Source organism: Stegastes partitus, unplaced genomic scaffold (genome assembly GCF_000690725.1).
Source record: "Stegastes partitus isolate 25-593 unplaced genomic scaffold, Stegastes_partitus-1.0.2 Scaffold2217, whole genome shotgun sequence".
Taxonomy (NCBI): Eukaryota; Metazoa; Chordata; class Actinopteri; family Pomacentridae; genus Stegastes; species Stegastes partitus.
Genome location: NW_007579948.1, coordinates 47,842 through 63,832, shown reverse-complemented (window position 1 = coordinate 63,832; position 15,991 = coordinate 47,842). Strand labels below are relative to the sequence as shown.

Below are 15,991 nucleotides of genomic sequence, written 5' to 3'. Positions count from 1 at the left end.
ATGGATGGATGAATCTGTCCTGCTCTCTGTCTTTATCTTTCTCAGACTGTAACTCCAGCATACAGCTGAAGGCAGTGTCGGGGGTTCAGGGAACACTAAGGACACCTTTCTTTCCCAGCTACTACCCTCCAAACACCAACTGTTCCTGGAACTTTACTGTAAGTCACCCCTGCATCCATACGTCTTCTACTGACTGACATATTGATTGAATCATTTGTTCAGTCAATAAATATACATTAGAAGCTCTGAACCCTGAACAGCAGCTCCTATCACATATTTTATGAAAGTCATGTGTGTATCTCTTGATTTGTTTTTTGTTTTTTTTCTTATGTGCCATTCTCTGTGCGTGATCTCAGATGCCCAGTGCAGGGATGGGCTTGTCCCTGGAGTTTGAGGGCTATGAGCTGAGCAGAGCCAGCTACAACCAGGCCTGTACCCAGGGACAGTGGATTATCCAGAACCGCAGGTAGACTGCACCACATGTAGTCTTTGGCTCATTCTGATTTTTGTATTCGGCAGCGCTTCAGGTCTCCCTGACAGCAACAAGCAGTGAGAGGTTCGCTTGCAAATATGATTTACATCGGCAGAGATTGTTGACTCCTTCTCGAGTTATTACACAACCTATCCTACTTTTCATAAAATGGTAGAAGTGCCAACCAACATGAATAAACAATTCTTAGTGATGTGATCTGGTGCAATACACTTTTTTTTTTTTTCAAATTGGTGAGATAGTTTTTCTTTCACAGCCTTGTGTAAAGACATGTTAATACAGTTGGGTTTTTTTTGTATTGCACAGGTGCTGAGTCCCTAATATACAACATAAATATAGATGTTTTAGGCTGAGTCCTACTTTTTCTTTCAGACACCACACCGCATGCAGGTGGCAGCAATAAATAGACATCGCATATATTAACTGAAATAATATTCCTGCTGCACTAAAGAGCAGATCAGAGAGAGAAAAAAAAAAGTGCATCTTATTGTGAACAATTTATTTAAAAGAGCCACCTGTGTATAATTTCAGTGTATGGGGCAGCAGCAGCAGTGCAGGTTTTCCCTGCGGTCCCTGATGTGTGTACTTTCAGTTTATTTAATGATAAATCAAAAGCAGAAATGGACCAGATAGCACAGCAAAAATGTTTAGATAATGATGTGCTCAAGTGACCAACAGGGGGCAGCATTGTCCCACGGAGCCTTCAGGTAGAGGACCATACAATCTTTACATGTGAGGCCAGTTTCAGTGAAGACATTCAGGTGTTTGTATGAGCTTGAGGATTTTGAAGCAATCCTATTTCCACTTTTCCGTTTGCTTCCACCACAGCTGTATCGTCTCATGACTGCAGTTTCCCATGAGTTTCCCCCGTCCCTCTTCTCTCCTCAGACTGTGTGGCACCAGAAGTCTGCAGCCCTACAACGAACGCCTCTTCCTGCTCTCTACGACGGCCACAGTCGTCATGACGTCCGAGGTGTCGCTCACGGGGCCGGGCCTCCAGCTGCACTACAGCGTCTTCAACCTGTCAGATCGTGAGTTGTGGAGAGACAATCTAGACATTTTGGATATATAAATTGGACAGTTATATTCTGACCTTGCGTATAAACATAATCTTGAATGATTCGTGTGTTTGTTCGTGTGTTTTCTACAGCTTGCCCCGGCCGGTTCTTGTGCACCGTGAACGGCCTCTGCGTTCCCGTCTGTGATGGAATCAAGGACTGTCCCAATGGACTTGACGAGAGGAACTGCGGTGTGTGTTTTCTGTTTCCAAGTCATGACAGAACACATAATCGTCAGTTATTTTAGGGCTCAAACAGGACATCTCTTCATGTTCCAAATAGAATAAATGCTCTAATACTGACACAGAGTTAAATTTACAGTCTCTCAGCCACCACACACCACTTGTGCAGCCACTTGTGGCACTTCTGGACGAATGACGCAGCCGGTCCTCCATGACTGACACGGCTGAGGGTAGAAATGCTCAAGTAGAACCACTGTAATGTGAACCTTGTCGGTGTTCTGCTAATGAAATCTGGCTGGCTCACAATCTGAGGGTGATGCTGATCTGATCTGACGGGCCTGTTCTTTCTAAGTCTTGGATGGCAGACAGTACATCCCGATTTAAAACCTTTGAGATTTGGCAGCTTGTCAAGCCACAGTGTTGTTATTCATTTGACTTAGGTTAGGTACACATTAATTAAAATGCTGTTTTATGGATGGTAAAATAATTTTTCATGCAATGTAAACACAGACGACTGCAGGAATATGTCGACTTTGTTTGAATGCTTTGCTAAATATAATTTTTGTTTGATAAAAAGCGAAGACTGATGATAATAAAACGGTGAAAATCCATTTTACTGTCTCTAAAACACTCCTTGCGAGGACAATCAAACATGAGCTGTTAATAAGAAGCACAGAAGGCTACCTCTGTCCTGCTCCACATCACATAGTGTTCTTTCAATGTCTTTCTGTTTGTGCACAACATCCCATCAAAGTCTGGGGAAGGCAGTATTTTATATCAGGCAAAAAATTCCACTCTGAACTTCTTTTAGCATGTTGTCATTCAAGTTGCATCTCTTTTTTTAGTGCTTTAGAAAATCTAGCCCTTGATGGGGGATTTTAGCCAATCACAGGGCTTTTCGCCGATCAGAGCGTATAAATAGCAACAACACCAAGTCCACAATGAGAGGAGGATGTGGTGTTGCCATGGGTTAGATAGTGGACGCACACTTGAGAGGCTGGAGTTTGAATTCTGGCTGAACCACTAAATAAAACAGACTCGACTACTTCTGTGCATTCGATGCTTGTATTAATCTGAGGGGCTTTGGAACAGACAGGGACGGGCTGCAGCAGAAGGGCGGCAGATCTTCTTTTTTTGTTCCAGATGTCTGCGTGGTGCAGCTTTAATTCCTGTCACTGAATGTTGCTGAATTTCTGAACACAAATGAATGCGACTACTTTCTTGTGTGTTTCAGTGTGTGCAGCACAGTACAAGTGCCCGGAGGACAGCCAGTGTGTGGACTACTACAAAGTGTGCGACCAACACCCGGACTGCCCTGAAGCCACAGACGAGATGAACTGCACTGATGGTAACACCTTCACAAGTGGACTCGCATGTATTCACACATGCCACTCCCCTTAGAAACAGGCAGTTAATTCCAATCTTTGCACTATTTATAAAGCATTCTGAAATAAAGCTTTCTTTGTGCACTTAGATGTGCAACATTAATAAAGAAATACAGCCAGTCCTAATTTGCACAATGGACCGTATAAGCACAAAGAATTTCCTGTATGTGTGTGTGTCCAGGTGTGCAGTGTACAGATCTGACCTATGTGTGTGCCGATGGGACGTGTCTGAAGAAGCCGAACCCTGAGTGTGACTCTGTTACTGACTGTCCTGATGCTTCAGATGAGAAACAGTGTGGTGAGAAGATATACACTCGGTTTATTGTACGATTGTTTTTTTTAACGTGGTACTTTCTCCGGACCAGTTTCAAGCTTTTCTGAAGGCTAATATTAACCTGGTGCCTAATAGGAATTAAATAAAATAAGACAACAAAGACGGGCTGCAAGGTGGAGCAGTTGGTAGCACTGTTGCCTCGCAGCAAGAAGGTTGCCAGTTCGTGTCCACCTGAATCTTTCTGCGTGGAGTCTCCATGTTCTCCCCGTGCAGCGTGGGTTCTCTCCGGGTTCTCCGGCTTCCTCCCACAGTCCAGAAACATGTTGAGGTTAATTGGTGATTCTAAATTGTCCGTAGGTGTGAATGTGAGTGTGCTTGGTTGTCTGTCTCTAAGTGTAGCCCTGTGATAGACTGGTGACCTGTCCAGGTGAACCTGCCTTCACCCTAAGTCGGCTGGGATAGACTCCAGCCCCCCCACGACCCTAGTGAGGATTAAGCGGTGTATGATGGATGGATGAGACAACAAAGTCTGTTTAATTTATCTTGTTTTTTTTCTTGTTGACATTCGAAGCATTAGACAAACTGGATATCATTGATTTTTTTCAGTAACTCTCAAGGTTTTTACAGTTTATATATTTAGCACATGCTCCCACCTGTTTGTGTGTGTGTGTGTGTGTGTGTGTGTGTGTTCAGACTGCGGCCTGAGGCAGTTTTCCAGCCGCATCGTCGGCGGCACCAACGCCTCTGAGGGGGAGTGGCCGTGGCAGGCCAGCCTGCAGGTGCGGGGCATCCACATCTGTGGCGGTGCGCTGATCTCCAGTCAGTGGGTCGTGTCTGCCGCCCACTGTTTCTATGACGACCGGTAAGCCATGTGATGAGGCTTTAGAAAACTCCCGTCAAAAGGAAAACATCCTGAAGCGCTGTGTGGTGTCAAGATAACTTTGACTTTGATGATGCTTTTTTTTGTGTGTGTGTTTTAATAGTTTTTATAAATCATGTTCATCTTTGTGTTTCATCCAAACTTTGTCTATTCTCAGTTCTGCTGGTGTGTGTTTGCTGTCCAGGGTTTAGCTGTGACAGCCTGTCTGACTCAGAGCCAGTGTATTTGTGTATTTATATCTGCTTGTGTGTTTCAAACCCAACTCAGCTGGCTGGACTGTGGCCAGAACTATAACTGCAACAGCCTGTAGAGGATTAACTATTCTTCTCTACTTAATTTCCTTGCATGGTGATTAAAAGTATTTGCAGCCTAAAGCAAGTCTTGTCATCTCAGTGGATGAGGAAGTTAAAGAAACACAGAAACAGTTGCTCGAATATTTGCTGCCATCACTCAAAAACTGTGTGGGTTTCATGTTATTTTAAATTATTCTAGTGCAAGAAAGACAGCACGCTTGCTGCCGCTTTAACACATTCGACCTCTTGCTTGTGCTCCTGCTGCAGCCTCTACTCCCCCTCACTGTGGACCGTCTACTTGGGTAAACTCCTGCTCAACCGCAGCAGTCCCACAGAGGAGGTGGCGCGAGTTCAACGCATCCATCTTCACCACTACTACGACTACGAGTCCCACGACTACGACCTGGCCCTGCTGAAGCTGGATCGGCCTGCCTCTGTGCTGCTGGCTGGACATGCTCGACCTGCCTGCCTGCCCCCGCCCACCCACCAGCTGGAGCCAGGCCTGCTCTGCTGGGTCACCGGCTGGGGGGCGCTCCGCGAAGGAGGTGAGCTGGGACAGACGGGAGGCTTGGGGGATGTAGAGAGAATGTGGAGCATGAAATCCTTGTGGAAGCAGTGTTTCGGGTTAAGTCGGCGCCGATGAAAACACTTTCTTTGCAGTTTGCATCTTGTCCGCTGAAAGATTGGCATGTTGGGTTGTTTTTTTGCTCTTCACTCACTTGTGCAGGTAGGCCTTTTTTGTTCTTTTTAGAAAGGAGCAAGCATCTGTCTATATTCAGCTAAAATGCAGGACCGTTTTATTTGAAGGCTGTGCGATGCCATGATGATCAAGCGCAGTGCCTCTGCTAGAGGGTGAACTGTCTGCACCAGAAGTCGTGCTTCGTTTGGGCTGTCACAGCTCCACTATTGTCAGGCCGACTCTACATCAGGTATATTGGTATATTGTGCTCTCCCATCTCAGATGTCGGTTTTGTACGGCATCTCAAAAGGCTCAGGAAACTCCTGGAAGACACAGAAGTGTCAACACTGTGAGGAGGCGCCTCAGGGGTCAGGACCTTTACTCGTGAAGACCAATGTAGAGGAGCTGCCTTGTCAGAACAGCCATCTGCAGGCAAGACAGTGTTCCAGGTGGACTCTTTGGCAATGGAACAATGACATGCTCTCAACGGTTCGATCAGTCAAGACCTGATGGACCTGAACATATGCGGCAACGACGTGGTGAATGTCATGTGGAATGTTGTATACATCAGGCCAGGTGTTGTAGTCTGGAAACCACAGAACTCCTCTGCTTGTCATCACTGGCAATATGAGTGCCTGTTAAACTGACAATGTTCTTCAGCCTGTTGTTGTATGGTTCTTTAGAAAACCTAGGATAAGATAGGATAGGATAGGATAGGATAGGATAGGATAGGATAGGATATTTACTTTATTGATTATTGAACAGCAGCTACATTAAAAGAAAAAACACAGACAACCCCACAGGACACCCGACATTGAAGGCACACATAAAATATAAAACAAAATATACAATAAAAATCTAAATAAGATAAATAAATAGGTACCAAGTGTGCAAAATTAGACTATGCAAAAGATGGATTTTAAAAACGTACCTACATAAAGTGTCATTTAGTCATGCAGCCATACAGTTTTATTGCACATTGCAGAGCGTGATGGCAGCTGGAAGCAGGAAGGACCTCCTGCTGCGTTCAGTCCTGCATTTTAGAGGAATCAGGCTGTGACTGAAAGTGCTCCGCAGAAACACCTCCATGACATGAAGTGGGTGGGCTTCACTGCTCACTTTAGAGTCCGGCTTCCTGAGCATTCTCACCTGCTGAACTGTGTCCAGTTCAAGCCCAATGATGGAGCTTCTTAATCAGTTTATTGAGTCTGTTTCTCTCTGCAGTGCCTCAGCACACCACACCAAAGAAAAGTGCACTGGCCATCACAGTCTGGTAGAAGGAGCACAAAAGAAGCTTGTAGAAGATCTCAGGCTTCTTCTTCTGCATAGATTTCAACATGACAGTGTTCATCCAGATGCATCACTCGTGACTATTTGAAGCGACTCAGCGTCACCTTATAAATTACAACCCAGTTTTGGTTCACATCCTTCATTAATAGTCAAGGAATGTTGGCATACATCCATCCGCGCTTGGTTGTCTGTCTCTAAGTGTAGCCCTGTGATAGACTGGTTACCTGTCCAGGTGAACCTGCCTTCACCCTGAGTCAGCTGGTATAGACTCCAGCCCCCCATGACCCTAGTGAGGATTAAGCGATGTATAGATAATGGATGGATGGATATATAATTTATATACTATGTCTTAAATCTTAAAACTTGTAATCCTTATTTATTTCAAAGGTAAGTAAAACCTTTTTATCACATAGAGGCCAGAGGAGCAAAGAATTCAACAACAATTTAAAAGAGGCAAATAAAATTGTATTTGCACAGCTATGTACTTTCTCTTTTCATCTGATTGAACCTCATGCAGCCTCTCAGATTCATCCACAGGCTTTGGTTTGTACATCATCACTCCTTTTAAATACAATCAAACTGCACTTTCATGAACGGTAACAACTTTAAAATAAAGTTGCTGCTTTTGACTTATTTCAAAAAGGAATTTCAACTAAGCATTTTTTTGTTGTTGTTGTTATAAAGCCTTTTTTACTCCCTTTCCCCTCACTAGCTTATGTACAGTGCTACTGAATATGATCGTGTAGTCCTCATGACGGCTCTTTAAAATGGCCTACAAAGTGTGGGGAGTGATGGTGTGTTGGTAACGTGGAAGCAAGTGGGTGTGCTGTTATGATAACTGAGCAAACACACATGAAATGAAGTCATTTAAATGAAAGAGGCAGGAGGAGATAGAGCAGTGTGGGTGGAAGTGGTGTCGGGTGTCTTGATGGAATTAAAAAGGGGGATAACGGCTGAGAGAGAGAGAGAGAGAGAGAGGAGGTGTTGGATGGCAGGTTTCTGGCGTGCAAAGTTTCAGGAAGTAACATTAAGGAGAAAATGTGAAGGTGGAGCGCTGTACTTAGAGTGAGATGGTTTCTTGACACTGTAAGGATGCAGATATTATAAGACTTTTTAGAATGAGTGTGAGGCGAATGACGACTTTTGGCTTTATCTTGAAAATCTAGCTTGTGCATTTTCTGTATTGTATAAACAGCAAATTGTTTCCAGAAGACATTCTCTTAGCCTCTTCTACGATGTCCTCTGACTTCCAGGCGCTGCCAGTAATTTGCTCCAGAAGGTGGATGTTCGTCTGGTCAGCGAGGAGGCCTGTGTTCGTTCCTATGGCCACCTGGTCACTCCCAGAATGCTTTGTGCTGGTTATCGCAGTGGAGAAAAAGATGCCTGTCAGGTACAGAAGATGTTCACTTCATTTCACAACCCAGTTTGGATGCAGTTAATATTTCCATTTAAAAATAATGGATCAAATTGTTAAATGTGAAATAACGCTCTGGTAGACGAACCCAACACAGAGAATTAGGAGCTACAGTAACTCTGCAGCTCCCCTCAGCTCTAAGGGATTTTTTCTTTCTTTTCTTTTTTTTTTTTTGCATCCTTGAACTTGGTGTCTAGGCTTTACAGTCGACAAAGAAAGCTCTAAAACCCACTGAAACATCCTGGCTCAGCACAAAACTGCAGTTAGAGAGTAGCTGGGGAACACAGTGGAGCAATTAGCAGTCGAAGGGGCTGAGACTTTGCTCAGGAGTTAGTGGAAAGCAAGAAAGAAATTAAAGGAGAGTGAATTTTGGACTTTGGTGGGTGGACAGACACATGGCTCCCAATGGTGACGTTACAGACAGAAAACTAAAAAGCACGGTTTCAACACACGTTCAGCATTTAAACTGCATGTTTCATTGTTGTGCCTGAAGAGTGATGCTTAAATTTCAGTATGAGTTGGGTATAATCTTTCAGTCATGATGCAATATAGGTAGTTTCTTGTTCTCTATTTGTTTCTATTCAATGGAAAAATCTAAATCTTGTGAATGTCTCTTGAACGTCCTCTGGGTGACAGTCAGGCCATAAAACAAGGTTTAGAAGTTAGACACCCAGTGATGTCATAGCTGAATCAATTTTAATGATGACAAACACTTTCCATTATTGTGGTCGTTTTGTGCTGTAAAGACATTATAATCCTTCCCCCTTTAACATTTCCTGCCTCTGTCAGGGAGACTCAGGTGGTCCGTTGGTTTGTCAGGAGCCGTCGGGTCGCTGGTTCCTGGCCGGGGTGGTGAGCTGGGGCAAAGGCTGCGGGCGCCCAGACTACTACGGCGTCTACACTCGCATCACCAGGCTCACAGACTGGATCAAGCAGGTCATCGGCAGCCCCTGAGTCACTGAGAATCTTCATCATCCTCACATCAATACCTTCATAACCCTAAGCTGGTTGCAAATTAAAACAATGACAGCTGGTGCCTGCACAGATCGCCTCTCATCCGAGCGGCACAATGGCGAAATGTGAAAGGCTTTAAAAAACCTCTTTTATGTGACGCCTCTCAGGACAGATATGATGAAGTGTTCATCCGTTGTTTCCAGCGTGCGGTAAAAAGAAACGCGCCAAATGGCAAAAATGAAATAAAAAAAATGGAATGTAATGGACAGTGCGTAAACAAATTGAAGTACTTTGTAAATCATCCCTTGGGTGATCATTCACCGTATTACAGACAGAATGTTTGTCATTTGAGAAATATAACAATTAAAGCTTGAAGGCATGAAAAAAATCTTAGTCATATACGTTGTGTTTGCATGTCTGACTGGTTGATGTGAAATACAAGACAAGTGTGCGGCGATGCTAATGGCTTTAAATGCTAAAGTCAATATGCATGTTAGCTAAGCATGTTAGCATGCTTGCAAATTAGAACTTAACTGAGAACCAGAAAGCACAACAGGAGAAAAAGGCAAATAAAAATTGTAGGTTTTGCTTGAGGTTGCAAAAGGTTGTCTTTGAACGCTACCCATGTTTGTCTGCCGGCTTAGTTCTACAGAGTCCAAAGACGGACAGGCTCAAAAACAGGAAGCATCCTAAAATACAAGTGGTAGTTGCTGGGTAGCAATGACGTGAGAACTAAACCTACTAAAAGAATAATCAACACTGAAGACATGAAGTAAACCAGATGGGAAAGTTTCAGACAGGTTTGTTTTCAATCTGTTCTGGATGGATCCCTGTAGTCTTGTAGATCTCTTTTAGAAGAAGCAGAGCTGGTGTATACTTCACATAGACTGTAAAAAAAAAAGATGATAAAGCCCCTGTGACATATAGTTGAAAAAAATGGATCTTGTGACTTGTTGTTTCCAGGATTTAATTAAGAACTCAAGGGCCCTACGTAACCACATATCGTACCAACTTGCAGTTATGCCCCCTGCTTTGCTTTATCATATTTTTTTCCTCTAAATTAGAGCATAATTTATAAAATGCACATCATGCTGTATTTAAGGAGACATAAAAGTAGGAATTGAGACCATAAACTTATAAGGAAAATGTTTACTGTGGTAATAAATCAATTAAGAAGCAGGTCCATTTTCTCATGATACAATCTGACTTCTTATTCCAACCTGAGGTGCTGCCCCTGCTGGTCGTTAGAAAGAATGCAGCCTGTAGGCATTAGCTTTACCTTTTTCAACGCTATGTCCATGTTTTATGTACAGTCTATGGTACTGCAGGAGTAATAGGGGGGAATAGATACAGGTGCAGAAGGAGTGGCAAGAAGGAGACCAGGAAGAAGGAAGGGAAGCAATACTAATTACTGCTAAGGCTGGTGGACATAATTAGTTGTGCGTGCATTTGGTCAGAATCCAAAAATACTGGACTGATTAGGATTTTGACATGAGGAAAGCAGATGAAACAGGATGTCACTGAAGAAGTCATGAACACAGAACTGTCTCAACACCACTAAACCACAAGTGTCAGCCTCTTGGTGGTGCTGGAGGCAAAGCCAGGGTGTCGCCAAAGTCATTAGGACGCATCCTTTCGGAAGTACAGGCATTTGTACACATTTTTGTGCCAGTATTTAAAGTTAGTCGAGATATTTCAAAGGATAAGAGAAACCTGGAGCTCAAAGAGAATTGAGGAGGTTACTAAGTTCATTTGGATCCATGGTCTGAAGACAGTGAATATCCATTTAATGGTGGAGCAAACAGCCAAAAGATGGACCATCAAGACTTCTGTACAGGCCGAAACCTGGGCCCCCAGACTTCACATCTTACTGACTCAAACCCAACTAATGGATGCTCTGTGAATGTGGCTGGTAAACCTAAAACACATTTTCCCAACTGAACTGAAATGTCCAGTAACAATCTATCCATCCATGCATCCATCCATCCATTATCTATACACCGCTTAATCCTCACTAGGGTCGTGGGGGAGCTGGAGCCTATCCCAGCTGACTCAGGGTGAAGGCAGGGACAAAAATGTAATGCCTTCTCTGAATCTTTGGGGATTTTAGGATGCTCTACTTTTGCTTTATTTCATCCATTCATGTCGCTAGCTCACCAGGCTAGTGCAACATACCTCCTATTTTTTGTATCTTCCAAGCGAGCATTCCCACTTGCGACACACTGACACATATTTAATGCAAGCCACAGTCGGAGAGAGTAAAAGAGTGACAGAAGAACATTATGCATTAGTTATACTTGAGAGTAATCCCACCCGAGACCGACCCAAGTCTGAAGCTTTAAGCAGGCAGCCGGCCCGGGACACGATGCTGAACTCATCCCCAGAGCCACGTAGATAGTGTACAGGCCTGCGAATAACAACTCCCTCCCTCGGAAATCCACGCAACTGCAGCCGAGGTAATACCTCATCCTTTGGCGAGCGATTCCACATGACACACTTTGCAGGTGTAAGGTTTAATGTTCTCTTTCACAAGTCGCTTTTCAGAAGTCTAAGTGGTTATTTTCGGGGACTGTGAATCACTGTGTCCAAGGAGAGGCGATTTTTCTTTTCAGCTGATTTTATTACGAGCAGCAACGATATTCTCAAAGGGACTGGGAGCAGGTGCCAGAGCTTGGCATCCCTCCCTGTGGCTGGATGCTCATGAGTCATGGTGATTCGCAAAAAAATTTAAAAATAAAATAAAATAAAAATGGGACAAAGAACCTTTTTTTTTTTTTCTGAGGAGCTTGAATTAATTCTGGGGGATGCTATCTATCTATCTATCTATCTATCTATCTATCTATCTATCTATCTATCTATCTATCTATCTATCTATCTATCTATCTATCTATCTATCTACTCTGTGTCTCATTAACTTCTCCTCCTTTCCTTCTTTTGCTCATCTTTTTCACTCTGGAAATGAGCCCTAATCCTCGGGGGATGTTTCAATATTTTTGAAGTTCCCATTTTCAGTGTAATTGGTCTTTTATTAGGCTGTAAACCATAATGGCAGTTCTGCTCTATGAAGCATAACTACAGTGCTCAAACTGGCCTCTGGGGGCCACAAAAGCCATCCATCATGGCAGTTACCTATACAATAATGTTCAGTGCTTCTAAATGACCTTCACAGCTTTTCATAGAGCATGTTTTAAAAAAAAAAAAATGTTTTGACTGACTGTAAAAGAGCAGATGTGTTTATTAAAAATTTAAAAAGAATACTTTTGTTCAGCCCAAATGACACCACATTATATTACATCCGTGTCTTGAAGTTTAAATACTTTTGAAGCTCTTCCCTTGAGGCACCATTAGGGGGCGACATTTACACAGAAAGCAAGCGGGCGTTATTAAAGGTTGAACCAGGCAATGATTCACTGATGACCTTTTGCACTTGTTGTTCGTGATAAACGCACATCACATGTCGTGAACACAACCTAGGCGGGACGTGAACCCAAAATCAGCAGCCTTATTCATCAGGCCACTGATGTACAGAAAGAATAAAACTCTGTAAAGTAGTTCTCATCTGCGATTCTAAATCTACTAAAAAACTAGGCCAGCGAGCTACAGCTGTGTGTCAAAAAAAGACTTTCCCAGCCTCCCAGGCAATGTCACATATAGTCCCAGAGGTCCTCAAAACAAGGTTCTTGTATATGTTTACCCTCTATAAACACGACGGTTGCCTTGAAATATGTGTCTGGGATCGCTCGTTTGCCTGCATTATAAGCTGTGCCCCACTCGGGGAAGTTGAGGTATTTTCGGGTCGCTGGTGGTGGAGGGGGGTGCCAGACAGAAGACGTAGACAGACTCTGATTGAGTTACGGAGGCCAGCAGCTTCATCAATCAACATATTCAAACAATTCGACAATCCATCCATACATAAGAGGAATCAACTAGTTTACTGATTGGGAAAGTAGAGGAATATAAATGAGTGCAGCCTAAAGTGGAAGAGTGATTAACAAAATTGTGCAGAGGAGAGAGCCAGAAGAAAAAGGCCGGCAGACTTGGCATGGGATGTTGATTAAATTATGGCCATCGGCCATCTTGCTGCTCTTATGTTTTGCTTTGCCTGTGAAAACATTTAGGAGGACAGATGGAGCTGGTTCCATTCCAACTAACAGAGCACCATAATGTATATCTTGTCTATACTCAAAGCTTATTAGACACTGACTACAATATTTACAGTAGCTATAAACAAACACGCCACGTTGAAATATCAGCCACATGGAATACATGTTTGGGAATCTAAAGCCTTTCCAGAGCTATAATTCCTGATTTCCATGTGTTTGTGTGAGTCAAAAACCAAAGAACAGAATGTACTGGAGGGACTTCTGCACCGGAGTTCACAATATTTCATGCTTTTGTTAATTCATCCTGATGACTTTACAGGAAAAAAATCAAGAATCAATAGTCAAAGTAAGAAAGAAATCCTAAAACATGACATCAGAGCTTGTAATTAACCCCAGCAATGGACAGATCCAATCTCCATGGATTGCTTTTAGGATGTTTATAACGCTGGACTAAAAAGTAGGGAATAAGTTGGAAGCGTCACAGGGCTGGAATACGCTTGTGTCTTTTATTTTGAACTGGCACAGCGGTACGTATTATATCAGCGGGGAAACAAGGGAGAGGTGATAGCCAGCTGAGCCTGAGGTCTGATGACTGGAAAAATACAAGCTGTGGTCAACGGTTCTTGGCTGGAAACTCCGATGACTGGCCCCAGATGTTTCTGTGGCCACTCAGCTGTTTGGGAAATAAATGAGGTGTCTTAGTTCTCGGAGTTTATATTGTGACACTTTAATCGACTAACGTATCAAACAACAACACCTACTGAGGTACCAGAGAGCTCATTTAGCAGGTCTGCTTATGTAATAATTTTGAAATGAACAGTAAGAGAGATGCTGTGCACGACCCAGGTGGGACTTGAACCCACAATCCCCAGCTCCGGAGGCTGATGCCTTATCCATTAGGCCACTGGGCCACATGTAGAGGAGAAGAAAATAGACACAAGGACGTGAAAAAGCTTTGCTGCTATTTGATTGAATCTGACAACACAATTTATAATCTCCCAAAGCTGACATGCTGTGTCTTCTGTTTTCATCTTCTATCAGAACAAATAAAACTCCTCAATGAAATAATAATCAAAAGTCCTGAGTTGGAATACACACATCCCCGTCGCTCACAACTTGTGTTTAACAAGGATATGAAGCTCAGCATACGTTATTAGCAGCAGAGGTACTGTTTTCCCTTAAAGAAAGCGAGGATGGTATAAGTTACAGCATCTCCACCTTGACTGTTGTGTGCGGCTCGGATTTAAAGATGCCCCGCGGACCCGAATGCAAACAAAACGTAATTACATTTGGTGTTACTCAACAAAATACATTATGTGTGTCCTTAGGGCGCTCAAAGTTAAATCGGTTTTCGACTCGGCACCCAAAACTTTCTCGGTCTTGATCGTGTCGAAGTGAAATAAAGAAAAAACGTGGCTTCCACCTGATACAGAAGGACATTTGTGGATTCAGCGTCAAAAGAACTACTTAAAGACTCAGCATTTTGTGTATGTCATTGGATGCCAGTGGTGCTTTGGTAATTCTCGTGGATTAATCGTAGCAACTGGAGTTCCTTGAAGACGTTCCACCTCTCATCCAAGAGGCTTCATCACTTCTGACTGACTAGTTGGGAGTTCCAGATACCTCCTTAAGGAGCCATTAAGACTACGAGAATCTACGAGGATCACCACGACCTGGATGACTGCGAATCTTCTTGATCATGTTACCTTGAATCTGTTACAGAATTTATTTCAAGGAATCCACTCCATAGATGTGTAGCTTGATCGCGTCGCTCATCGGTCAGCGCAGCAGCCTGACGGGAGGCGGCTGGATGTCGGCTGCTGTGAGAACAAATCTCACATAATGACCTCCTCTTTTCAAACGAGGGTCAAGCTACAAGTATTTAGGCCAAATATGAAAACGCCCTGAGATGGAATTGAAGGATCCGGCAATTCCAAAGAGCCTCTTTGACCTCAAAACAGAATCCAAGTAGGTCTCATGTTGCACAACTGAACAGTCAGAACAAAATCTGATGAGGTGGCCAGCGAGCTTAAATGCTGCAAGGAAAATACAGATCTTAGAATTTAAAGGTCTTCTTAGGTGGAAATAAAGTTTTTTCACTTTGCTAACATGTCCATATGGTGTTCTATTTATCTTCTTGAAACTACATCATGAGCAAAACAAACAGTCATCATTATGGCCGAGCGTTTCCAATTTGAGACTGCAGAGTCTTGAAACACATTTAGATTTTCATACACAACAAACTGAAGTAACCAATCCCAGGGGTTTTCTAGAAAAAGGTTTTTATGAGGGAGCACACCATGTCGAGGGAGCAAAGTGACCGAGGAGGGAATGATGCTTAAATGTGACATTCTGAGGCTATCTGAGAGAGAAGTTTTAGCTCATGAAACTTCAGAAATCAAGACACTATCAACTGTTGAGCAATTGTTGTTTGGTTAGAACCGTAATACAAATACTAGTATTGGCAAAACTTCTATTTACTCGTACTTGGAATGCTCTGACATGCTCGTACTGCACCATGATACACATGCATGTACTTTAACCAGTGTAACAGTGTCAGGGACCCGCCGGACGACATCTTTAAATGCCCAAGCTTCAACAAAAACAGCTCACAACGTGACCGTTGCTGTCAAAGCTCCCGCCCCAGTGAGTGAAAGGTCATTCAGTCTGGAGAAATCTCGCTGTGTAGGTCAGCTGACCTTGCATGTAACCTGTATGAAATCTCGCGAGAGCAGCTAACACCAAAACAATATGGCGCCTCAGCATGGAAAACGCCAATTTGATCGTTTTTTGCACCGTCTAACGGTGTATCTACCGCAATCGGAATATACTGGAGTCATTATAACGTTTTTGTGAGGGTTATGGTATTTGTTTTGTATTTTGTGGGTTTTTCTCTGCCTCCTGTGTTTGTGTCTTGGTAGGCGTGTGTTTTCTCTGCAGGCTGGGCGGAGCTGAAGGGGAGAGGACCTTCTAGCGCTGGCAGGTGCAA

General features: G+C 43.3%; 1 protein-coding gene and 1 non-coding gene across 2 annotated transcripts in view; one reads left to right on the top strand and one right to left on the bottom strand.

Moving 5' to 3' along the window:
* The window catches only part of tmprss6 (transmembrane serine protease 6), a 22,683-nt gene extending 13,404 nt beyond the window's left edge, over positions 1 to 9,279 (top strand). The window contains exons 9-18 of the mRNA XM_008304427.1: positions 46 to 158; positions 357 to 466; positions 1,379 to 1,521; positions 1,641 to 1,739; positions 2,965 to 3,078; positions 3,297 to 3,413; positions 4,083 to 4,251; positions 4,830 to 5,107; positions 7,785 to 7,921; positions 8,735 to 9,279. Coding sequence (XP_008302649.1) covers positions 46 to 158; positions 357 to 466; positions 1,379 to 1,521; positions 1,641 to 1,739; positions 2,965 to 3,078; positions 3,297 to 3,413; positions 4,083 to 4,251; positions 4,830 to 5,107; positions 7,785 to 7,921; positions 8,735 to 8,899 — 1,445 coding nt within the window. The 3' untranslated portion in view covers positions 8,900 to 9,279. The remainder of the gene's footprint in view (positions 1 to 45; positions 159 to 356; positions 467 to 1,378; positions 1,522 to 1,640; positions 1,740 to 2,964; positions 3,079 to 3,296; positions 3,414 to 4,082; positions 4,252 to 4,829; positions 5,108 to 7,784; positions 7,922 to 8,734) is intronic.
* Positions 9,280 to 13,840: 4,561 nt separating this feature from the next.
* Positions 13,841 to 13,913, bottom strand: trnar-ccg (transfer RNA arginine (anticodon CCG)). Its single transcript has one exon. It is a non-coding gene; the product is annotated as a tRNA-Arg (tRNA).
* Between the last annotated feature and the right edge of the window lie 2,078 nt (positions 13,914 to 15,991).